Source organism: Procambarus clarkii, chromosome 93 (genome assembly GCF_040958095.1).
Source record: "Procambarus clarkii isolate CNS0578487 chromosome 93, FALCON_Pclarkii_2.0, whole genome shotgun sequence".
Lineage (NCBI taxonomy): Eukaryota > Metazoa > Arthropoda > Malacostraca > Decapoda > Cambaridae > Procambarus > Procambarus clarkii.
Window position 1 is genome coordinate 8,428,866 of NC_091242.1, and position 26,966 is coordinate 8,455,831.

The window sequence follows — 26,966 nt, forward strand, 5'->3', positions numbered from 1 at the left end:
TAAATAAAGGCGACGAACCTCGCTCGGGGTGACTATGACAAACGTTATGTTTTTATCATTATAATAATAATTTTATTTACAAGAAGGTACAATGGGTTTGTGAGATTACATAATATTGGCATTTTTACATTCATGCAAAGCCACTAACACGCATAGCGTTTCGAGCAGATCCTTTATCTAACATATCAGGTAACATGTTTATTCAGGTAAGGTACATACAAGAGATTTTACAAAAATTGATGGATTTATAGATAAAGCTAGTACATACAATGCCTAAAGCCACTATTACGCAAAGCGTTTCGGGCAGGAAAAACATTAATGACTAAAACTTAATACTAATTGAGTATAAAGAATAAAATGTGTTGAGAACAAATAAAAATAAAGCTAAAAAAGGGGGGAACATGGCTGAAAAAGCAGCACAAATACAATTAGGTCGACAAACAGTGTTGTTTAAAAAAACAGACATGGGTTAATTGACAATAGAGGGGTAAGGTAGGTTACAGGGAATTTATTAGGTAGGGCTTCGTTTTTATCTTAAACTGGTTGAGAGAGGTAGTCTTTAACATGGTTGGGAAGGTCATTCCACATTCTGGGTCCCTTGATTTGTAGAGCATTTCTAGTTTGATTAAGTCGTACTCTTGGAATATCAAAACTGTATTTGTTTCTGGTGTGGTGCTCATGGGTTCTGTTACAACCTTCAATGAAGCTTTTGAGGTCAGGATTGGCATTAGAGTTCAGCGTTTTATATATGTATAATACACATGAGAGAATGTGCTGTGACTTAATATCTAACATATTCAGAGATTTGAGTAGGGGTACCGAGTGATGTCTGGGCTCAGAGTTGGATATTGTCCTAATAGCAGCTTTGTGTTGAGTAATTAGAGGACGTAGATGATTTTGTGTAGTAGAACCCCAAGCACAAATACCATAATTGAGATAAGGATAGATGAGATAGTAATAGAGCGTTACCAGGGCAGGGCAAGGTACATAATATCTGATCTTAGAACGAATGCCAACAGTTTTAGAATTTTTTTTGCTATATTTTGAATGTGGCCCTTGAAATTTAGCTTGTTATCAATGCGAACACAAAGACATTTACCTTTTTACTTTGTTACTAATTTGGATATTGTTTATTCTTAGATTAATTTGATCTGAGGATTTATTACCATAGCCCGTGCTACTTGCCCCGCTCCTGTGCCAGGTAAGTCCACTACGGGCTCACCATAGCCCGTGCTACTTGCCCCGCTCCTGTGCCAGGTAAGTTACGGGCTCACCATAGCCCGTGCTACTTGGAACCTGTTCCGAGTAGCTGAATCTATAACAACAACAACAACGTCGGCGGATGCACTTCTGGAAGACTATTCGGGGCAGCGTTACAGTGTGCTGGTTTTAGGAAATCGATGGAGATGTTTTCCTGCTGGCCTCAGCGTTCGATGGTGAAGAACTTCGGTGTCCGAGGGAAGTGGTATCAAGGAAAAACGCCAAGCCATTACGACTATATAGCACTTGGAAGGGGTCAGGATAAGGATTTAGGATGGGACGGAAGGAAAGAAGGAAAACCACTTTAAATGGTCCCTCATATGGTGACTGTAGAGTCACATGGGAGACATCTCCCGTCACGCAGGGTGCAGTCGCACCTCCACAGATCCCCAGTATCAGCTCTTGATACTGGTAATGGCTCAAAAGGGCCACCACTTACGGGCTATTCATACCCGTGCCACCTTTTGGGTGGCTTAATGTTTATCAATCAATCAATCAATCGTGACTGTAGAGGGCGGCGGACAGCACCGATTCTTACAAACCCGTGTTCAGCTGTGTGGAGATCATGGGGCACATATGTAGCACGTGTTGTTAGCTGGCGTGGTGGTGTTGGACGAATGGCCGCTCGTAATTTCTGTTTGTTCTTGTTTTAGATTCAGCGACTCGGAACAAAAATGTCCAAGCATCACGGGCTATGGTGAGCCCGTCAGACTTACCTGGCACAGATGTGCATAATTTCTGGATAAAGGTGGGGTCCGGGGGCGTTAAAAGTGGCGTCGGGGTTAAGAGTTCGCCCAGTAGCCGCAGGCTGGACCCGTATATATACTGTATTATAGCAAAAAGAGAAGAGAAATATAAATATTTTCTAAATCGAAGAGTACCCAGTCTCCCAATCTTTATGTACCCAATCTGAACATCTTTACCATTGTGATCATTGATGTCTTATATGTGCTGTCAATCTGCTGTTTGGTGTCTATTAATCTTGTTTAAATTACTAATCAATCTGTCAATGTAATCAATCAGAGCTTTAATATATTTACTAAGCTCTCTCATCTCATTTTTCTCTTGCAATGTATCTTTATCATTTATCAATTCTGATAGAAATTACCTACTTAAAATTATCTGTTAGATTAAGGACCTGCCCGAAACGCTGCGCGTACTAGTGGCTTTACAGGAATGTAAATACTGTACTATCCAATGTATTCTCACAAACCCAATGTACCTTCTTGTATATATATAAATAAATAAATAAGAGTATTTTAGCATAGTACTTAAAGTTTAAAGTCTGGCTATTAAAACATTGCAAGTTTTCAAATGAGTTGCATTATAATCCTATTCTTCATTCTTCAAGATTTAACTAGTATATTACATGAATTTGAATTTGCTTTCGCATGCCTCACCGAGTACCATTAAAGGGCGTAAGTTCGCCGCCCCCTGGCCCTCGAGGTGTACTAGTGTGATGATAGTGTGTGAGGGATGCTGGTAAAGGTGAGCGCTGGCAAGGCTGATGAGATAATGTGCATATCACAGAATTTATCTCGAGCTACGGTGACTTAAGGTCGGCCTATCAGTAGCGTGTGCGGCCTGTGAGCGCTGGGATACGTTTCTACACACATAACATCAAGGATTTGTATTTCCTGTGAACATTTTTAAGCTCATATCTTGCTGCGAATACATTACTAGTTAAAAAGTACCTTGGTGATCTTCTCGTAGTGCAAACCCATATAAAATGTCCCCTATAGCTACTTCATGCTGAAATATATAAATTATTTGCAGAAATAACTAGTTTACATTTCCCTAATAACGTAACGGGATCGATTGCCTAATTAAATATTACGGTGGGTGTCGGTCGAACTACCGTCACTGGCTAGACTTGCAGCACACTCCCAGATGTTGCCATGGTTGATATTGTTGTTGGGGTGTGCGAAATTCGCTATTGGCGACAAGTCCCCGGAAACCTTATGGAGCAACGGGCACCTGGAGACCTTCCAGAGCGATGTTTACCTGGAAACCTTCCATAGCGGCGTATGGAAGGTCCCGGAGGACACGCCTCTCAACCTCACACTGTCTCTCGGGTTCAACGCCAGTGACGCCGTGTGCAGTGATGGACGGGACCTGACAGAGGCGTGGCTGGAGGTGACGGTGGTGCTGGACGAGGACTGGAAGCTGGACATAGTAAACAAGAGCGTGCAGTTCAGGGTGGCGGAGGTGTGTGCCAGAGTCAACAAGAGCCTGGCCTTCTCCGGCTACTACTGGGGACTCACCAAGCTGGCTTTCTTCCTCACCCACAACGACCTCGACCCTTACTTTACTAATGCAACCTTACTGAGGGACGATCTTAGGGTAGGTGACTTTCTTATTTTAAGTGAATATATAATAATAATAATAATAATAATAATAATAATAATAATAGTAATTTATTTACACGAAGGTACAATGGGTTGGTGAGGGAAGGGAGGGAATCATCAGGTGAAAGCGACAAGCCATTACGACTATATAGCACTTGGAAGGGGTCAGGATAAGGATTTGGGATGAGACGGGGGAAAGGAATGGTGCCCAACCACTTGGACGGTCGGGGATTGAACGCCGACCGGCATGGAGGGAAACCATCGCTCTACTGTCCAGCCCAAGTGGCTGGGCAATGGGTTGGTGAGATTACATAAGATTGGTATTTTTACATTTATGCAAAGCCACTAACACGCACAGCGTTTCGGTCAGGTCCTTTAACATATCAGGGAAAATGAAAAGGTACATTGTATCAAGGTTTTATATCAACAAATAACTACAGCGTAAGTTGACAAAGGTGATTACAATGGTACGGATATATGTCTTAAGTACTAATATTGGGGACTCGGGTATTACAAGATACTGTGAGAGTTTGAAGCACAAGGTAGGAAACTATGTGGGTGAAATTAGGTACTTTTTGGTTTTACTTTTGAACCGGGCATAGGTTTGACAATTTTTTAATTCATCAGGGAGTGAGTTCCAAAGACTGGGCCCTTTTATTTGCATGGAGTGTTGGCACAGATTTAGTTTGACTCTGGGGATATTAAAGAGATATTTATTTCTGGTGTGGTGCTCTTGAATTCTGTTTCACCTATCAAGAAAACGTTTCAGACATATATAATAAGCCACACTAACAGAGCATTCACAGCACCGTTCCTGTGCCAGGTAAGTCCACTACGGGCTCACCATAGCCCGTGCTACTGGAACTTCTTGTTCTGAGTAGCTGAATCTAAAACAATAACAACAACAACAACGAGACATTGTCACATAACTGAAGGATACTAAGTGTTTCAAATTCAAATTTTAATTGAATTTTGTCCCATGTTTGTTCTCCTTAGGGAAAGGGTAAGCATATGTAGTTTGGTGTGGTCAGTAATTGGATGAGAAACCGCGTGGATAGCCTCGTTTCTGATTAGGGAGACCTCGTTAAGCTTAAGTTAAGAGACTCCTTTGAAAGTATGCTTCCTAGTTTTTAACTCCTCGTATAATGACATGAAAAATAAGTATTAATTAGTATTAAGTTTTAGTCTTTAATGTTTTTCCTGCCCGAAACCCTTTGCGTAATAGTGGCTTTAGGCATTGTATGTACTAGCTCTATCTATAAATCTATCAATTTTTGTAAAATCTCTTGTATGTATGTACCTTACCTGAATAATACCCGAATGACGAAAAATATCAAGATCATTAATTACAGTCAGACTCGTCATTTAAACTGATTGATAGTTGCATGGTGCGCAGCTAAATTTCAGTTTTGTTAGAAAAAGCACATAGAAGACTAAAAAGGCATATAGTAGAATAAAGGAATAAAAAGGCATATAGTAGAATAAAGGAATAAAAAGGCATATAGAAAGGCAAACGGCATATATTCAGACCCTTCTGAAGATGTATTATTAAATACGAAAGTACTTATGAAAATTCCTGTTTAAATTCTTCCTCTGTGGTCTGACACTGTCACATATAGTAGTATAAAGGAATAGAAATTCATATAGTAGAATAAAGGAATGAAAAGACACTATTATTATTATTCACAAAGAAATCACACTGGAATGATATATAAATGGGACTGTGGCCGCGTGGGTTAAGGCTAGCATCTGGGAGTCACTAGAATACGTGAGTCATCTCAGTGTAGCATTTTTTTAACATGGCTCGCTATTTTTATTGATGCGATGGATCCATCTCCCACGAAAGGCTACCAATCTTATCTAGCATTGAGGTTAAATACGAGAGATAACTGATCAAGGACACACGTCTTTACCTCAGTACTGTAACTAACGTGTAAACATAACTATTATCTATATCAATTTTAAAGATTTCTTGCACAGGTTAGGTTAGCGTCCTTAGTTTCGTTACCATTTGTTTTTGCATATCATTTGAGGTAATCCAGTAATACAAAGCGTGAACTTTTTTTAGGGGGGTTCCGACAGTGGATTTTTTGTACGTTTTACCAAGTAGATGAGAAGGATTTGTTGTCTTTTTGCAGGCGATGAGTCACAATAACGTGGCTGAAGTATGTTGACCAGACCACACACTAGAAATTGAAGGGACGACGACGTTTCGGTCCGTCCTGGACCATTCTCAAGTCGATTGTTGTCTTTTTACTGGAGTTGCTCGTACTGCCTTATAGCAGATTGGCTATAGAGGCCATACTCTATAGTCGAGAGCAAGGCCTTGGATACCATAGTGGTGAAGTTTAAGTAAGAGGTAGCTATGGTTTACAGTATCAAAGGCCTTTAGTAGGTCAATGAAGAGGCCAATTGGGAACTCATTTTTTGTCCAGGGCTGTTGTGTAGATTATATTAAGCAGACTAATAATGGCATCATTGGTACGCTTTTGGGAACGGAAGCCAAGCTGAGACACATTCCATTACACATGGAATGGTATAATGTTATCACTAATCAAATATATTTCCTCATACTATTCTCGAAAAATCTTCCTCAGCTCTATGCCATTCTGCAGAAGAATCCCAAGTCGTTCCTGGTCTCCTCGACGTTCATCCGCACGAAAGCTCTTTGTATCTGTTTTTTACTTTAATTAAGTTTGTAATTTTTTAGACAAAACGGTTAATATAATTGACAGAGCGTAAACGTTGAGTCCTTCATGTTCACAATGATCTCCAGTCTCCACCCTTATATGTTCAGAATATATGCAACATTTCATTATTGTTTTAGATATTTAATTCAAGTGTCTGCTGGAAAATGGGGAGTTTGTCAGGCACGATTGCTAAACTCTCAAGCTTATTCTCAACCTTTAAATGTGTGAGATGCCGAACGCTAAACGCTTGCTTGAACGCTGAAGCTTCAGCGACTATTCTAAGTACTGTATCTAGTGGGCCATTTTTGGTAAGCACAACTAGTGCTGTCAGTTGAACCAAACGTCGAGTTAAAGAGTCCTAAATGTTCACCCCCTCCAAAGTATTTAAATATTTACTTAAATATTTCCTAAGTCAAATAAATATAAACTAAATTGTAAAACTATTATTATTATTAATAATTATAATTAAATAATTATCAATTAATTTAATAAATAATGATTATTAATAAATTATCATTAATTAATAGTCATTAATTTATAATTATTAATTTATTAATAACTAATAATTTATTAATAATTAATATTATCATCACTTATCATATGCATACTCTTATAAATTTTACCTCCCGCACCTCTTGTGTGGCTGTCTCCCCCGAAGATAACAGTGGACCGCAAGACACAGACGGTCGATATCCTCTTCATGTCCTTTGGGACCGTCTTCGTGCTCTTCAACAACATCAACATGGGCGCCCAGCTGGATCTGAAGGTCATCATGGGTGTTCTGAGGCGACCCGTCGGTCCCGTGTGTGGCTTTATCTCCCAATTCACCTGCATGCCCCTGGTGAGTGCATGTATCATGGTTTACCTTCACAAAAAACTAAATTTTTGCGGTATATATGTTCTCGCGTTAGCAACAAGAAACCTGGTTGATACCAGGTTGATGGGGTTCTGGGAGTTCTTCTACTCCCCAAGCCCGGCCCGAGGCCAGGCTTGACTTGTGAGAGTTTGGTCCACCAGGCTGTTGCTTGGAGCGGCCCGCAGGCCCACATACCCACCACAGCCCGGTTGGTCCGGGCTGTGTCAGAAGGTAAACCGGAGCTGCAGTTAAGGCAGGAAATTCTGTAGTTAGTTGGAGATTCTCAGACGGGTGTTCAAGTTTACAAATAGGGATGCGAGTCATTCAGAAGGGTTTGGAACATGCGCTTGCTGAACACCGACAACATGTTATCATACATACAGATTCGAGAATTGCCATTGAAATCTTGCAACAAGAACAAATACTGTGACAGCATCCATCTGATCACAAATGTCATATCATTAATGCAAACACTCAAACGTCAAACCCGTCGGGTACTTATCAACTGGGTGCCAAGTCGTGTGGGAATATTAGGAAATGACATTGCAGGCGAAGCTGCAAAACTTGCAACTAAGAGAAGAACCTTAGACCTTAGACCTGACCAATTCCCGAGCCTCCCTTCTATAGCCAGATGCAGACTACGACCATATGGATTGGACCCCCAAACAAGCTGCTGACCCCAGTCCCCACCAAAACCAGAGACGCCGACATCCATCCAGAACATCTAGGTCATCATTGCCTTAGCGGACAGAGTTGCGAAACAAGATTCCTTGTTCCTCAGAACAGTGAACGGGCTTCTGGAAACAAATAGCATTGCGCCTGTACAGGCACCAGTGACTGAATATGGAATTGCAGCCACCCAGACCGAAGTACCACGGCTGACGACAACTGCGGACACCTAGACGAACGCTCCACAGATGACAACTACGGGTACCCAGACGACACTAAAAACGCTACACAACATAAAGAAAGCAGGAATACTGGCGACACAGGACGAAGAGGACTACGCATCTTCAGGCGAGCATGTGAACAATGAGGATCTCTCCGGCGCAGATGAGTATGGCACCAAAGGTGCAGTCTCGACGTCTCATCGGGTACGAGCGCCCATGTTTGAGGGGTCACGATGCAATTGGCATTTTGGACACAACCACAGGTCGATACACCGCTTTCAGAAATGACCAGGTGATCAACATCGACTTAACGCGGAATATCATCGAGGGTCTCCCACGATACCTTACACTGTCGTCTATGGACACCCATGTACATACACGAAGCCAAAACAAGAAACCGAAGAACAAGAAAAAATAAGAGCCCTGAGGGCCCACTGAGATAGTGATGCTGTAACTAAATATCAAACAAGAACTTCTGGCTGCTACTCGGCCCTCTTGGCACTCCCAGTGCTCTTTGTGGTGTAATTGATTCTGCTATCTGTCCAAAAATCCTCGCCCTTGCTGGGTTGAGCCCTGGCTCTACTCTCTGCGAGGCCGAGGCTTCCTCTCCAGACTATACTTCCGACTGTCCCATTTTCCAGACCTCATTCATCCACAGATCTACAGTATCAGCTACTGATACTGGTAATGGCTTCAAACAGCCTCCACTTACGGGCTATTCATGTCCGTGCCACCTCTACGGGTGGCTTAATCTTTATCAATCAATCAATCGATCTGCATGACGCGAAACCGTCGCTCTACCGCCCTGTCAAAGTGGTTGGGAATGCATTGACAGATCTAAAAACAAGCGTCCTTAGTGCATATGTAGATCGTGCAATACGTACATGCTTTTATGGCAGCTCTGGCACAGTGAACTTGAACAAATCCGCCAAGTTATTGTGAATAACGAATACAGTAATAGAGAATTCAACTAAATCATTAGTACGAAGTTAAGTCGCCACTTGACTGGGAATAATCGGCCCCTATGAGAGGATACTCGGGCCCTGAGGGAAGACATTGTAGTGTATTATAAAAATACATTTACTCAGGCCTTTAAGAAGGATGAAAAGGCTATATGGGATATAATTGACAGGAATTGTAAACCATGCAGTGAAAATGCAAGGATTCGTCCTATCATTTATTATAACAACCTTCCTACAGCGACCCTTATTATGAGAAATAACATTTTTGCCTCCAATGACAAACTGAGCAGTACTAAAGTAATATATCAATGCAAGAGCAATTCTGGAGACTGTGTGCTCCGAAATGTATGCTATCTTGGACATACCACGAATACTCTGAGTAGACGTTTTACACTTTATTTGCAAGAAGAAGGCATTAAACAACATCACTCACAACACCATCCTGAATCGCCAGGACATACTGAAGGACACCACAATAATCACATGTACGTAGGAAGCTCTGTATACTTGATGCTTCGTTCATTCCAGAGCTGACACCAGTAGTCAACATTCAGGTGAATTCGACTTCGAGCATACAGTTATTTGATGGGCCACCAATGATCCCGAGGAAAGATAACAGACCCAGGATGGTTGTTGTTGTTTTAGATTTAGCTACTCAGAACGAAATGTTCATGTAGCACGGGCTATTGTGAACCCGTTAACAGACCCAGGAGATAACTGATATAGCTATCATGGGTTCATGAGTCAATTGTCATGGGTTCGTATCCTGGCCGGGGAGGATTTACTGGGCGCAAATCCTTAACTGCAGCCTCTGTTTAACGCAACAGTAAAATGTGTACTTGGTTGTAACAACGCTTCTTCGCGGCGGGGATCGTATTCCAGGGACCTGCCCGAAACGCTACGCGTACTGGTGGCTGTACAAGAATGTAACAACTCTTGTATATATCTTTAAAAAAAAAAAAAAAAACCTAGGCAACAATTACCTCACCCCATTCATCGACGCACCCTACGATTAAGTAGGCTAGGTGAATCATAGGATGAGGTAAACCCACATTTATAAATGTCTGGGTTTCTGAATGTAAACCCAATGACAACCCAGCTCCTGTGCTAGATAAGTCCACTACGGGCTCACCATAGCCCGTATTACTTGCTACTTTTTGTTCTGAGTAGCTGAATCTAAAACAACAACAGCATGTAATCCTAGTATACCTGTGACTTTAGTACATAGTGTGTACTCCTGAAAATGTCACATTGCTAAAATTATAAGTTTATATTTTATACACAACATAAATATAGATGTTTTTGTTTTGTAGGTGACATATATGATGGGGAATGTGTTGTTCACGGACCCGCTGCAGCGTCTGGGACTCTTCACGCTAGGCTGCAGTCCCGGCGGCACCTCCTCCAACTTCTGGACCCTCATGTTCGACGGGGACATCAACCTCTCCATCACTATGACCATTATCTCTTTGGTCGCTGCCCTGGGTTAGTGTATATAATCTTTTGCACCAAGGACAGAGCAATCGTACTAATATATTGCCGCTCGTCTTCAATTCTTTAAAGCGTTTATAATTAAAGGACCAGAGAACAGGAACTTAGGTGGTCTATATTCTGTTTAGACTAACAAGACACATGGCCATTGAAACACAGTAACAGTGAACAATACGTAGTGTCAAAAATAGAGTATAGAACGATAACTCTGCTATCAGAACTATAGTTTGGCTTCTGATCCCAAAAGAGTACCAACGATGCCATTATTAATCTGCTTGATATAATCTACACAGGCCTTGACAAAAATGAGTTTCCGATTGGATTCTTCATTGACCTAACAAAGGGCTTTCATGCTATTAACTATAACTACCTCATACTTAAACTCCACCATTATGGAATCCGAGGCCTTGCCCTGACCTATTCGATCCTATCTTAGTGACAGACACCAATTTGTAACAATCAATGATATAACCTCTCCCACTTTACCACTAACCGTAGGAGTTCCACGAGGCAGCATCCTAGGACCTCTCCTATTTCTTAAATACATCAATTATCTGCCTAATGTCTCTAACATTCTTAAACCTATATTATTTGCTGACCATACTACCCTCATCTACTCAGACCCCAACCCACACACACACACACACTAAATAATGTAAATAACGAATTAAAAAAGGTCCACTTATCAACCAAATTGGTTGGTTTGTCAACCAACAAACTTACACTAAACATAGAAAAGACCTACTACATCTTATTTGGAAGCAGATTAATAAATGCCATTCAGCTTCAGATAGACAATGTTAACAATAGCAATACAAATGATGGAAAGTTCCTTGACCTATACATAGACAAGAGATTTCAGCACCCACATACACCACATAACCAAGAGAGTATCAAAAACAGTTGGTATACTTTCTAAAATCAGATATTATGTTTCTAACTCTGGTCTCTGCTCATTATACTATGTGCTAATCTATCCCTATCTTACATACGGTATCTGTGCATGGGGTTCAACCACTGCAAACTACCTCAAGCCCATCATCACCCAGCAAAATCTGCTATCAGAACAATAACAAACTCTGTTTTCAGACAACACTCAGTTCCCTCCCCCTGTTTAAATCCCTAAACATGATAAACATAAACTCACTCCACATGTTCTCTTGTGTCATTTACATTTACAAAACCCTGTTCTTAAATTCAGATCCTGATCTGAAACTCTTCCTTGACAGATGTAATAGAACCCATAATCACCACACAAGAAATAAATATCTCCTTGATATCCCCAGAGTCAAACTAAATCTGTGTAAACACACTAGGCAAATAAAGGGACCTAGTGTATGGAACTCACTCACTAACGAATAGAAAAGCTGTCAGACCTACGCCTTATTCAAAAATAAAACCAAAGAGTACCTTATTTCATCCTCATAGTTTCCTACCTAGTGCCTTAAACTCGCACTGTATCTTGTGCTACTCAATCCCCCAATATATGTGCCTAAGCCATTCAACTTCACCATTGTAATCATTGCTATCATCGTATATCATGGTTGTTATATTGAACGCATATTTGACTACATTATATCTAGAAATAATCCTCAAATTATGCTACGTTGTACCTGTTGATAATTCTCAAATTTTTCTATAATGTATCTACTAATCTTCGTCAAATTTTATTACAATGTACCTGTAAACATTTCTCAGTTTTGCTAGAAATTACCTACTTAAAATTATCTGTTAGATTAGCATGATCTAGCATTAGTAGTTAGCATTAGTTAGATTCAGCATGTTTAGGAATTCAAACGGAGGGTCTGTGTGTTGTCTGAAGACAGAGTTTGTTATTTATTTATTTATATTTATAAATATACAAGAAGTTACATTGGGTTTATGAGAGTACAAAGCATTGATGATTTTACATTCTTGTAAAGACTCCACTAACACGCATAGTGTTTCGGGCAGGGCCTTAATCTAACAGATAATTTTAAGTTGGTAATTTCTAACAAAATCATTTTTTTAACACGTACTTTGCAAAAAAATTTGACAAAGATTAGTATGTATATTAAAATGAAATTTAAGGGTTATCAACAGGTACATTGTAGCATAATTTGAGGATTATTTCAAGATATAATGCAGTAAAATATGCCTTTAATATAACAACCATGATGTAAGATGATAGCAGTGATTACAATGGTGACGTCGTATGGCTTAGGTACATATATTCAGATTCTTTATTCAGGTAAAGGTACATACATTGCAGGTAAGTTACAAACATAATGTTGGATTTAAAGAAAGAGCTAGTACATCCAATACCTAAAGCCACTAGTACACATAGCGTTTCGGGCAAACGCTACCCACATATTGGGGGAGTGGGTGGCACTGGATACAGTGCGAGCTTAAAGCAGACTGGTTCAGCACCCCCATGTGGTCTACTAGGCTAGCTAGCTAGTAAGGCTAGCTCCTTCCAACAGATAAGTGGGCTCTCCATAGCCATTTGTGTTCTGAAAAAACTAGTGGTCCATAACTGCAAAAATGGATACAGGACTTCCTGCAACCCCAGAAACCCTCCTAGAGGCCTTCCTACATCGACAGAAACCCCAGGAGAGACCTTCCTGCATCCAGAGAAACCCCAGTAGAGGCCTTCCTGCATCTACAGGAACCCCAGGAGAGACCTTCCTGCATCTACAGAAACCCCAGGAGAGGCCTTCCTGCATCTACAGGAACCCCAGGAGAGACCTTCCTGCATCTACAGAAACCCCAGGAGAGGCCTTCCTGCATCTACAGGAACCCCAGGAGAGACCTTCCTGCATCTACAGAAACCCCAGGAGAGGCCTTCCTGCATCTACAGGAACCCCAGGAGAGACCTTCCTGCATCTACAGAAACCCCAGGAGAGGCCTTCCTGCATCTACAGAAACCCCAGGAGAGACCTTCCTGCATCTACAGAAACCCCAGGAGAGGCCTTCCTGCATCTACAGAAACCCCAGGAGAGGCCTTCCTGCATCTACAGAAACCCCAGGAGAGACCTTCCTACATCGACAGAAACCCCAGGAGAGGCCTTCCTGCATCTACAGAAACCCCAGGAGAGACCTTCCTGCATCTACAGAAACCCCAGGAGAGACCTTCCTACATCGACAGAAACCCCAGGAGAGGCCTTCCTGCATCTACAGAAACCCCAGGAGAGGCCTTCCTGCATCTACAGAAACCCCAGGAGAGACCTTCCTGCATCTACAGAAACCCCAGGAGAGACCTTCCTACATCGACAGAAACCCCAGGAGAGGCCTTCCTGCATCTACAGAAACCCCAGGAGAGACCTTCCTACATCGACAGAAACCCCAGGAGAGGCCTTCCTGCATCTACAGGAACCCCAGGAGAGACCTTCCTACATCGACAGAAACCCCAGGAGAGGCCTTCCTGCATCTACAGAAACCCCAGGAGAGGCCTTCCTGCATCTACAGGAACCCCAGGAGAGGCCTTCCTGCATCTACAGGAACCCCAGGAGAGACCTTCCTGCATCCAGAGAAACCCCAGGAGAGACCTTCCTACATCGACAGAAACCCCAGGAGAGGCCTTCCTGCATCTACAGGAACCCCAGGAGAGACCTTCCTGCATCCAGAGAAACCCCAGGAGAGACCTTCCTGCATCCAGAGAAACCCCAGGAGAGACCTTCCTGCATCTACAGAAACCCCAGGAGAGGCCTTCCTGCATCTACAGAAACCCCAGGAGAGACCTTCCTGCATCTACAGAAACCCCAGGAGAGACCTTCCTGCATCTACAGAAACCCCAGGAGAGGCCTTCCTGCATCTACAGAAACCCCAGGAGAGGCCTTCCTGCATCTACAGAAACCCCAGGAGAGACCTTCCTGCATCTACAGAAACCCCAGGAGAGACCTTCCTGCATCCACAGAAACCCCAGGAGAGGCCTTCCTGCATCTACAGAAACCCCAGGAGAGGCCTTCCTGCATCTACAGAAACCCCAGGAGAGGCCTTCCTGCATCTACAGGAACCCCAGGAGAGACCTTCCTGCATCCAGAGAAACCCCAGGAGAGACCTTCCTGCATCTACAGAAACCCCAAGAGAGGCCTTCCTGCATCTACAGAAACCCCAGGAGAGGCCTTCCTGCATCTACAGAAACCCCAAGAGAGGCCTTCCTGCATCTACAGAAACCCCAAGAGAGGCCTTCCTGCATCTACAGAAACCCCAAGAGAGGCCTTCCTGCATCTACAGAAACCCCAAGAGAGGCCTTCCTGCATCCACAGAAACCCCAAGAGAGGCCTTCCTGCATCCACAGAAACCCCAAGAGAGACCTTCCTGCATCCACAGAAACCCCAAGAGAGGCCTTCCTGCATCCACAGAAACCCCAAGAGAGGCCTTCCTGCATCTACAGAAACCCCAAGAGAGGCCTCCCTGCATCCACAGAAACCCCAAGAGAGGCCTTCCTGCATCCACAGAAACCCAAGGAAATGCCTCCCTGTACCCCCAGAAGCCCGAGAAGTCATACAAACATCATGCAGACACCTGGAGGTGGAGTACCTCACCTGGTGGAGGAGTACCTGATCAACATGCCGATGACGATGGGGGCGGTGAGGCTGACGAGCGCCAGGACCAGGTTTGTAAAGGGTATGTGTAGGTGGGTGTGCTCCTCCGTCAGGTTCTCCCCCAGCGTGAACATCCACAACGGCATCATCCCTGAACCTATTAACCTATTAACACTCTTTACTTTTATCTGTTAGGTTAAGGGCCTTTTTCTGAGAGGAGTAAGTCTGCCTGTCTGTGGTCGCAAGTCTGTGTCTGCTCACTGATGAATAATGAGATTTGCCCTTAAGGATATTAATTAGTAGTTAATTATATTAAGGTGAAGTTCAGCCCTTTGCTATTGTGTTTCAACCAACTCTGCCAGCTTGCTCGGTGAACTGGGTTAATATATATGTATTATATGGAGAAAACTGTAATATTTATTTATTGTGTGGAGCTTATTATCTTGAATTATATGTACCGTGAGGAAATATTTCTCACAGTTGTGAGGTAATTGTTAAAATTTGTTTAATATTACTTGTTTAGCTGGGAGATTCTTTTACCCTAATTAATTACTTTTCCAAAGAAACCTAAATGATTCTTGCATGCTTAAATTCAAATGATAATTAGCTAATTCTTTTAAACTAATACAAAAAAGGTGACATGCTGGCACACTACTGATGGTGGTTAAACCTCATTATTAAATTGTACCAGCAAACGTTAATGAAGAAAAATGTAGAGATTTTGACATCTGTTGATGTCTAAATTTTGATGTCTAAATGTAGACATCCCTCATTAATAAATTTGAATAACAGGCAGTATAACACCTACCACACAATGTCCCTGAATGTGAAGGCAGATGGCAAACTCCTCATGTTTGTGTGTCTGGTTCAGGGATGATGCCGTTGTGGATGTTCACGCTGGGGGAGAACCTGACGGAGGAGCACACCCACCTACACATACCATTTTCAAACCTGGTCCTGGCGCTCGTCAGCCTCACCGTCCCCATCGTCATCGGCATGTTGATCAGGTACTCCGCCACCAGGTGAGGTACTCCACCTCCAGGTGTCTGCATGTTTTGTATGACTTCTCGGGCTTCTGGGGGTACAGGGAGGCATTTCCTTGGGTTTCTGTGGATGCAGGAAGGCCTCTCCTGGGGGTTTCCGGGGATGCAGGGAGGCCTCTTCTTGGGTTTCTGTGGATGCAGGAAGGCTTCTCCCGGGGCTGCAAGAAGGCGTGTCTCTTTTTCTGCAGTTATTTCTATTTCTGCAGTTATGGACCCCCCTACATTTTTCAGAGTACAAATGGTTATGGAGAGCCTACTTATCTGTTGGAAGGAGCCTTATACCTAATAGACCACGAGAGGGCTGCTGAACCAGTCTGCTTCTTAGGCAGTAAGCATAGGAGTAAGAAGTATTGGACCATTCAAAAAGAGGGAACCGCTCCCTCATTATTTAAAGGTTAATAAAGAAGATCAGGTAACACCCATCTCTTATGATGCCTGGAGCCAATGATCTGTGACTGGTTGGTAGGCTCAGGGTATACGATCTTGATCTTGAAATCGGGTCTGGGGCGAGAGGTGCGTGCCATTGTAAGACCTGCGCCTCGGGAAGTGAGTGTAAGAGCAGTGTAATATGGACAGAGGAGGGATAGAAGAGTATGCGCTTGTGTCATAGATGCTAAAGAGCATTCTTTTTAATGGATGGACCATAGACGACTGCAGTATTTCTTTTTTTTGAGATATGTACAAGAGTTGTTACATTCTTGTACAGCCACTAGTACGCGTAGCGTTTCGGTCCCTGGAATACGATCCCCGCCGCGAAGAATCGTTGTTACAACCAAGTACACATTTTACTGTTACGTTAAACAGAGGCTACAGTTAAAGATTTGTGCCCAGTAAATCCTCCCCGGCCAAGATACGAACCCATGACAAAGCGCTCGCGGAACGCCAGGCGAGTGTCTTACCACTACACCACGGAGACTGTATCTGTAACTTATGAATGCTGATCCTATGTTCCAATACCAATAAACATTAAGATTATTTTGCCTAATTAGGAATTATATAGGTAAGATGTTTGCTATATATAAAACATCTATATAAATATTATAGATGTTTTATGTATAAAACATATACTGTATATATTAAGTATATGAGTATTAATTGTAATCCTATCTTGTACACTAGTAGGCTGGTCTTTCAATCGCTTGTTAATCCCCTGTTTTATTGCATGATTCAGTTGTCAAATTACCTTCTCAGAGTCATTTAATATTATCAGAGTATCATTGAGGTGATCATTACACGAATGGTGAAGAACAGGTGAGAGGCCCCCTGGTTCTCGTACGACTCACAAAAGTGACGTACTGTTCCATTTTCTGTTTGAGTCGTCCGACCTACTCGGTAAGGTTAGAAGAGGAAACTTTCACTGAACGTTTTTCATAACGTTTTGAAACTTTATGAGAATTTCCTGCCCATCTAACTAATCAGAGGACCCTTAACTTACTGTTGTTGAAAAAAAAATCCCAAATTTATTTTCATTTTTTTTTCATTTTCAAATTACGTCCACTTTCGGCCATACGGGCAAACGGCCAAAAGCGACGTTATTTTTAAGAGGACAGAGAGAGAGAGAGAGAGAGAGAGAGAGAGAGAGAGAGAGAGAGAGAGAGAGAGAGAGAGAGAGAGAGAGAGAGAGAGAGAGAGAGAGAGAGAGAGAGAGATAATATATATACAAATATATATTATCAGGGTTAGAGTTTTTATATATTAAAACAAATAAAGCAAGTGACAATTTATTTTTAAAGATGAGGAATGTTAATAATAAATACATGCTTAAGAATAATTGTTAAAATATTTAGGAAGAAAACGAAAACTTAATATTTCTCATCCTTAAGAGGTTCAGTGCAACATGTGTAGATTTAACTAAGATTCATTTTAGGTGGAAGCGACGGAGCTGGGCAGAGAAAGGTAGCAAGATTATCAAGCCTTTCACTCTCATGGTTCTCTTCTTCTTCATTACGGTGAGTACAAATATTTTCATGATGCCATTACTTTTGGTTTACAGATAGTAGGCATCCATCCGTCTCAGGAGACTATGGAGTTGCTCTCTGGTTGCCGGTATGGAGTGGCCTCTCCAGGGCGCATAGCCAGGATAGGGTGATATGGGAGAAAAGCTGTCACCCATTCAGCAGGTCCCCCTCTCCACGGCGCCGAAAGCCTTCGAAAAAATATATAGCTGGCATATTTAATAAGTGACGTGTATATATGATAAATATATCTGATATATCACATTGGCGTGATGTTTGGTGAATACAAAATCAATGTTTAGTGTGGCAGTTGGCCTCAGATGTTTCTTACCTACATGTGTGGTGCAGGTGGGAACGTTCAACTCTTACAAAGTGATGGTGCTGATGACGTGGCAGATGGTGGTAGCTAGCCTGATGGTGCTGATCTGCGGCTACTCCTTCGGTGCCACCCTCGCCACGATCATGTGCCTTCCCAGGAAGCAAATTATCGCAGTCAGTATCGAGACAGCCTTCCAGAACGGTGCTGTGGCCTTGATGGTCCTCAAGTTCTCCCTCCCGAGCCCCTACAGGTACCGCAAATTACCCTTTTACTGTAAAAGTTGTAGTTTTTCTTTATCATGATATAATAATTTCCACTGTCAAGGAAATTAGGAAACCTGTACTTTAGGCTTATCAAGGTCCAATTCCTCCCCCCCCCTCCCCAGGCCAACTATTGACCTTCCCTAGGATGCAGCTGTCATGGAACTGTTAGCCTAAAGCAGTACTGATCTCCCGTACACCTTAGCCCCTAATCTACCATATACCGAATAAAACACTATGACTGCCTGCAGTCCAGAGATAAGAGAAAGGAGATTAATACGCTCAGCAAAATGTTAATGACATTAAGTATTTAATATTCATAAAAGAAAACTGGGAATGATTATGTATACAACGAGGTGCCCAGCCAAAACCTCCAGTTCCAATCTGCAGATCCACTCTCTCCAAACTTCAGGAAAAGAAGTAGTTATTCAACTGTATAAATCCATGGTGCTATTTTTTTTACAGTAATCACTTGGATTACTGTACCAAGCATGTAAACCTCACCTTTAAAAAGACATAGCTGCTTTATAGAAAGGCGATCACCGGGCAACAAAAATCATTCCAGAACTAAGTCAACTCTCGTATCAGGAACGATTGAGGGCCACAGGGCTAACAACACTGCAAACCAGGCATGACAGGACAGCTCTCATTGAAACTGTTAAAATACTGAACAATTTGGTGGATGTTGATCTGGACCACTTCTTCAAAATGTCAGATGTATTTAAACAAGGAACAACGGTTTCGAGCTCAACAAGCCACAGTGTAGGACAGAAAACAGATGCTTTCACATATAAGAACGAACCAAATTACCAAATTAATTAATTCATTAATTAATTCAAATTAATTAAGAAGAAAGAACCAAATTAATTAATTCCAATAGATGATCAATATAAATCAAATTTACTTTACTTTAGGTGACCAATATAGATCAATAGTTTACTTTACTAAAGTAATTACACTATAGTAAATTTCTAAAGTTACACTATAAAAAAATGAAGTTGAAAAATAGACAAATTTTTGAATTTTTTGAATTTGAATAAGGGGTAAACCCATGGATCCCTCCCTTTTCTTTGGTTTTACTTCTTATATAGGCATAGAACAACTTTGGAGCTGCCTTTATATTTTGATCAAGTTTTCTTTCATATGCAGGCGATGAGTCACAATAACGTGGCTGAAGTATGTTGACCAGACCACACACTAGAAATTGAAGGGACGACGACGTTTCGGTCCGTCCTGGACCATTCCTGGACCAGAATCGACTTGAGAATGGTCCAGGACGGACCGAAACGTCGTCGTCCCTTCAATTTCTAGTGTGTGGTCTGGTCAACATTTTCTTTCATAGTTTTTTTTGGCTGATCTGATTTCCTAGGTGGCTAAATTTAAGGCCCTTGTGTATATCTCATAGTCTATGTGGTTCTTTGAGAACTGATATACTCCAGAGGTTGTGTTTATTTATTATAGCTCTTTTTACTGCCTGTGTCATCCATCTAGTTTTTTCATCTTCTTTTTATTGGTATTTATTTGTAAATAAATTCAGTGTTGATCTTTTTGAAGTATTCCTAGGATTCTTCCATGCCTTGATCTCCTACTAACTTTCTCCAGGAGGTATTTTGCAAGTCCTCTCTCATTACTTGAGAGTCTCCTCAAGGGTAGTCTAGATATTCATCATCCTGGATCTTTACAAGGCTTTCTATAACTGTAGAAACTTCCATCTTAAAATATTGTGATCTCAAGAAGGGGCGAGTTTTCCTCTGTATTTGATCGATCATGCTCTCCTCAGAAGTTAGCACAATATCAACAATGCTATTACCTCGAGTGGGCATGTTATAAGAAAGGAGTCCTGTACCAGGTCAAGAAATTGTTGTTCATTTGCTTGTGATGTTAGATTCACCTGATCTATTGTCTCGTGATTGAAATTACGGACTACTCATGCCCGTGCCACCTCTTGGGGTGGCTTAATCTTTATCAGTCAATCAAACACTCTCGTGATTGAAGTCCCCATTATAAGGGCTTGAGTTTCCGCTGCTGCATTGATCATCAACTTCCTCTACAGTTGCAGTGTCTATTATAATAATAATAATAATAATAATAATAATAATAATAATAATAATTTACTCACAAGAAGGTACAATGGGTTGGTGAGACTGATATTTGTACATTCTTGCAAAGCCACTAAAACGCATAGCGTTTCGGGCAGGTCCTTAATCTAACATATCAGGTAAGATGAAAAGGTACATTGTAGCAAGGTTTTATATCAATAAATAACTACAATATAAGTTGGCAGAGGTGTTTACTCTGTAGAATACTCCCACTATCAGTTTGCTACCATTGGACTCCGCAGATTTAACGGCAATTAAAAGCTTTAAACCTCTCTCCGTTTTTTAAAATTGGGATTAGAGCGGCCACCCTTCATGTTACTTTTGACAATTCTTAAGCTTAATATGTTTACTGAGTAAATTTGTATATTTTGGTAGCAGTCTTTCTTGTAAACATATGTACTCTGACGCGTTCAAGCGTCGCGACAGACTAGAAATAAAAATGATTTTTGGAGAATTGATTTTTCAATTACCATTGACAGTAAAAAGAAACATAAGAAATATTGAGAAAATTCGTGTTAGAATTATTAATCTTACTTTTTCGGTCATATTTAACAACATATGAGTAAATTTGTTGGAGGACCACTGTGTTTTTTCTTTTACTTGCTTTTAAGACAAATACTTATCCCTTAAATTTCCCCAAAATTACCTGAATTTACCTGAGGGACACCAATACTAGTGGCCTCGTCGAGGACAGGAAGCCGGCGGCTTGTTAAAGGTAACCCCCCCATTTGCCCTGATTATCTTTTCCAGCTGTATTTTGAAACCCAACAGAGTTTGGGCATTTACGGCTTCGGCGGGTAGGTGGTTCCATGGGTTCATATCCCTGTGGGTGAAAAAGCATCTCTTGTTCTTAGTCCTACATTGTGGCTTAATGAGCTTGAAACCATTGTTCCTCGTTCGTGTTACATCAGACCTTTTGAAGAAATTGTCCGGATCAACATCCTCCTTGTTTGGTCTTTACTTTTTTTTATTCAGATTAAAATATTTGTTTTCTATTTACAGTGACCTTGCTTCTGTTCCCATCTTTTCTACTATCCTGCTGGCTGGGCCGCCCCTACTTCTTGCGTATATTATCTACTACCTCTCACAACGCTTCTGCGGGTGTTGTGCTGACAAGGGGCAGCTCGAACACACAAATCAGCCAGGTCAAGAAGTCGTGGATTTAAAGAGATCAGCAGAGGACATTGAGAGCACGTCTGCTAGAGAAACGTCTGAATTCATCTCTGATGCAAACGCAAGAAGTTCGAAGCAATAATATTATTGGGTCAAATTTTATTACTACTGTGTAGTCTGAGGAAATTTGGCTGCTGGTTGTGTAATTTAATTAGCTTCTCCGAGTGACCCAGGGAACTAATATATACTACACAAAGTCTTCATTTGAAATTAACTGTATACAGTACTATTTATTTTTTAAGGTAAGTTGTTAAAATTATTTGCACCAGTCCCATTTCCCAGTGACATTCTGCTGCCGAGAACAGTAGTGTCTTTGTGTACTGTCCTTCGCCTGAAACACTCATAGTTTTCCATCAGTGTTTTCGTAATTAAACGTAATTTTTCTGGGTTCGAAAATCTTGTCAAGGCCTTGAAACTTTTTGATATACAGGTACATGTATTGTTTAATTACGAAAACACTGTTGGAAAACTATTAGTTAGAAAGAGTCCTCGTAGTGTTAATTGTGTAATTTACAAAGAGAGAGGACGGTCACACCCTCCGACGACCGACATGGCGACGACTGGAGGTGCGCACAGCGTCTTTCCTATAAATATTCACGATACCTTTGAGGGTTTTAAGAAACCACTGCTACATGGCACACATTTGGATCATGATCGTCACCCGGTTTTAGAGGAGGATCCAGAGGGAGTTTTCCAGGACAGTAAACATCACAGTAAGGCAAACAGAGTAGAGCGCAACGCTGCCATCGTAGAGAGGTAAACGAGACCATCCCGACCCCACGCCGCCTGAATATCAACATCCACCACTCAACCAATGTAGGACAGGTTCTCTTTGTTTGCAGACTTTCATTATTCCCTTTGATGACGAAGATAGGAGTGTTTTCGGAAATAGCAGGGCACAAAGTATCCTATATAATGCTATTCCCAAAATATTTAAGATCAAAGTGCACGATATTAGACCTAATAAACAAAGGAACTTAATCGCAGTGGACCACTAACACAGCGAGGAGCTAGAATTTTCAGACGTTACTGACATCTGTGGATATAAAGTCAGATGCTACCAACCACTAGGTGACCGATTAGCAAAATATGTAATCCGACATGTTGTAGACATTATTGCAGACGACATCAAGGCAGATGATGCAGGCTTCAGGCACATGACAACCTAGTCTTCGGAGTCAAAAAATGTATGCGTTGAACAAACGGAGAACTGAGTGATATAGGCACTGACCTGCTTACGTTTCTAGACTACTTTCCCCCTAATCTGGTTTGGATTAACGGCTTCCTCCATAAACTAGAGTTGTATGTATCACGTCCCACTCAGTGCTTCAGATGTAAAGGTTTTTAACCATACCTCGAAAATTTGCACCAAAGACATTAAATGTGGGAAATGCTCTGGTTCCCATTACACACAAGAATGTGCATCAAATATACTCACCTGCTCAACCTGTGGTGGCGATCATGACATTACATTCAAACCATGTCCTTCATACATAGCAGCAAGAACTTAGGTTCTCCCCACCAACAACCTGCAACACAGTAGTGCAGTGGTACAACCTAACTCAGTTCATCATCAACTGCAACCTCACACTCAACCAAACCCTTTGCTTGTACCTGATGTGTCTGTCACTGACAATCCTGCACCCTCAGAGTCCAACTCTCTCTCATAAAACGTACAATTGAGTTCTGATCTTGTTGAAAATCTTGTCACTCGCATTGAAAATGCACTAGAAAAGACGCTGGACCGACTCCTAACTAAATTTTTTACACAAGTAAACGAACCCATCCCTGAAGCTGAGTCAACACACCCCATCGACATCTACAGAGAATGACATCCGCCCTAACACAACTACCATTGCTAGAAACACATCGTTTGAACTGATGCTGGAAAACCTCCTAAGTGACATCGTAGCACGCCTTACCAAAATCACTCCCCAGGCTAACTTACCACAAACCCCCAACCACCGGCACAAAGGGTAAGAAACCCCCAGCTGTACAAACCTCCCAGCGACCCGGCATTTTGGCAAAAAAACAACAACACATAAACCACATTCTCCCACGACACATCCTCCAACCACTCCCAGATATTCAACACGGTGTACTACTGGCACGTCCAAGAAGACCGATGTAATCCCATCCTAGACGTTAAGATCCGAAATACGACAACATAACAACCCATCTTCAACCAACTTACCCCAATTTAACCTAACCTTATACACATTAACCCCATGCTACTTAATGTACTCTAACTTACCCTACCATAATCTACCTTAACCTATCTGAATTGCGACTAACTCCCAAACATACCTCGACTCACAATCTCAGTCTCTTGACTAAACCACACACATCGATAACTTCCAATTTCTGCCAAATTATGAACATTGATACGTCACCGTGAGTGCCGCATCTTTCAACCTCACCACTCGTGCAACCATCGGGAGGAAAAATCTTCATGCAAACTGCACATATCATGAAGAAGAAGTCATTTAGAAAATACCTTGTAATAGGGTCTATGTAGGGCAAACATTCAAAGATTTGAAATTTAGAATTTTGCATCATAAATACTCTGTAAGACATTGCCAATTGTCTAATGCTTTGTTCATTTGTCAGAAAGTTTTCACCAAATTGATTGGGAGAAGGCTTCTTTAATAACAAATTGTAAAAGCATTTTCCCCTAAATATATATATATATATATATATATATATATATATATATATATATATATATATATATATATATATATATATATATATATATATATATATATATATATATATAAATTTGTGTGGGGTACCACCAATGGTGCAATTGTGGGGACCCATAGCCTCAGAGAAGAAAATAAAGAGTATTCAGGGAAGACCTTGTGGATTCTCACTGAACACTAATATTTTCTTCTCCTACCACCCCCATTCTTTTGTATACAGTGTATACAAAAGGTATTTGTTTTATTTAAACTTATATATAACCAGGGTTCCATGCACTTTGACGTCTCCAGTACTTTAACCGTAAGGCCACACTGACTGTTCAAAAGAATTGGAAGTCGTCTGATCTTTAACCCAATTCCTGACTTTAACCTAGCGGTTAAAGTACAGGACACGCCAAAGTGCATGGAGCCCTGGCTGTCTGGGTTCGAATCCTTCGGAGGTGAGGAGTTTTCTGTTGCATATTGGCTTGGGGACCGTTCAAGCTTATCACACAAATGTTACTCACATGGCCCCAGCATGATGAAGTGATTTGATGAAATACCTGTGCCCCAAAAGGTCATCGAGTGATGTTGGGAATTGGGTTAAAGGTCAGACGACTTCCAATTCTTTCACTGTAGTTTAGGTATCATGCCACATAGTCGATGTGGGAAGCACGCTGGTCGATGTCTGGCAGAAACGAGACATTGGAGTTACGTTAACTCAGCTGCTCTGTTGGGTTAACATTTAGCTCCTGATGACTTGCTAAGGCAGTTCATTAAGAGTTATGGTGTCAGGTACTGTATCTTGTAGCACGGTAGTCTTATACTAAGTTGTTGTCAGTGTCTGGATCATTGAGTTGAAATTAGTGTTCATAATTTATGTTATTTTGGCTTATAAATTATCTGTAAAAAGACAGTTGTATTGCAGGAGTTTAAATAACTTTTATAATGTTTTATTAAATTTAACTATTGGTTTTAACTCTGGCTTTTGACTTTCTCCTGTTCCCCATATTCACATTGAAGTTTAATGCGTTTTTGTATGCTACGTACGACAAACAATCAGCTGGGTATGATTGCTATCTTCATCATTTGACAGTCTTTTGACCATTTGTGAAGTTCATGTAGATCTCTTTTTAAGGATTCAGTATCATTATCATTTCCCACTTCACCATACATCTTTGTGTCATCTGCAAATTTGAAGATATGGTTTGTAATATTCTCATCTATGTCATTGATGTATATGACAAAAAGGATTGGCCCCAAAATGGACCCCTGTGGCACACCACTTACCACATTTCTCCAATCAGATTCATTCCCATTTAGGTCGACTCTTTGTTTTCTTTCTTCCAACCAATATTTTTATCTATTCTAGTATTCTTCCATTTATTTCATGTGCTTGTAATTTCTTCACCAGTCTTTCATGTGGTACCTTATCAAAGGCTTTAGCAAAATCCATGTATAGTGCATCGACCGTAAGTTCTTTGTCTGAGTAGCTGGTTACTGTTTCCAAAAATGTGGGCAGGTTTTTAAGGATTTATCTGTTTTTAACAAACCCATGTTGTGTCGATTGTATAAGTTTGTTCACTGAAAGATGGTGAATGATTCCCTCCCTTAGGATTCTCTCCATGAGCTTGTAGATGTGTTATGTCAAGCTGATTGGACGGTAGTTCTCCGCTGAGCTCTTTCTGCCTTTTTTGAAAATAGAGGTGACATTTGCATATTTCCAATCTAAGGTAAATCCCTTGGTCAAGAGATTTTGTGGACTTTCCATTGTACCTTCTTGTGAATAAAATTGTTATTATTTTTTTATTATTATTTTAGTTTGTCAATGTTCTTCCTGATTGTGTCGCATGTTGTGGTTATATTCCTAAATTCAGCCTCTTCGCCTCCTTGAAACATTTGTGTGGGTGATGGGATGTCTTCTAACCATTCTAGTGTGAACACTGGTGTAAAATATTTATTTAAAGTGTTTTCTACCATTTTGTCGTCCATTATAGTTTGGTTATTCTTATCTTTTAAGTGTCCGACCGAGTTCTTTGTTTTGATTTGACTTCTTATATAGGTATAGAACGACTTTGGATCTTTCTTTATGTTTTGGGCAAGTTTTCTGTCGTAGTTCCTTTTGGTTGATTTCCTGGGTGGGTGAGTTTAGTGGCCTTTTATGTATATCATAATCAATGATGTCCGTCGTGGATGTTTACGTTCTCTGGAGGTTCCTCTTAGTTATCTATGCTTGTTTTACTGCCTGAGTCATCCATCTTGTTCCTTTTCTTTTCTTCCTCCTTTTTGTCACATATTTTTGAACGAGTTCCGTGATGACCTTAAAATTAAGGTCAATTAAGTTTTGCCATAATGCTTTTATGTTATGTTCACCTAATAGTTCCCTCCAGGAGATATTTTGTCGTTCCTC

At 41.2% G+C, this 26,966-nt stretch overlaps 1 protein-coding gene across 1 annotated transcript; it reads left to right on the plus strand.

Annotated features, from left to right (window-relative positions):
* The first annotated feature begins 2,813 nt into the window (after positions 1–2,813).
* On the plus strand, positions 2,814–25,535 carry LOC123746810 (ileal sodium/bile acid cotransporter). Its single transcript, XM_045728582.2, has 7 exons — positions 2,814–3,603; positions 6,957–7,139; positions 10,320–10,491; positions 15,895–16,030; positions 17,934–18,015; positions 18,370–18,590; positions 21,702–25,535. The coding sequence occupies exons 1-7, from the start codon at positions 3,151–3,153 to the stop codon at positions 21,952–21,954; spliced, it is 1,500 nt and encodes a 499-aa protein (XP_045584538.1). The 5' UTR covers positions 2,814–3,150; the 3' UTR covers positions 21,955–25,535.
* Positions 25,536–26,966: the final 1,431 nt, after the last annotated feature.

Bases quoted from the DNA above. Each gene is read 5' to 3' on its own strand.
- LOC123746810 (XM_045728582.2), top strand. From the start codon at position 3,151: ATGTTGCCATGGTTGATATTGTTGTTGGGGTGTGCGAAATTCGCTATT. The intron at 7,140-10,319 runs GTGAGTGCATGT...TTTGTTTTGTAG, and splicing joins AATTCACCTGCATGCCCCTG to GTGACATATATGATGGGGAA. The intron at 18,591-21,701 runs GTACCGCAAATT...TTCTATTTACAG, and splicing joins TCCCTCCCGAGCCCCTACAG to TGACCTTGCTTCTGTTCCCA.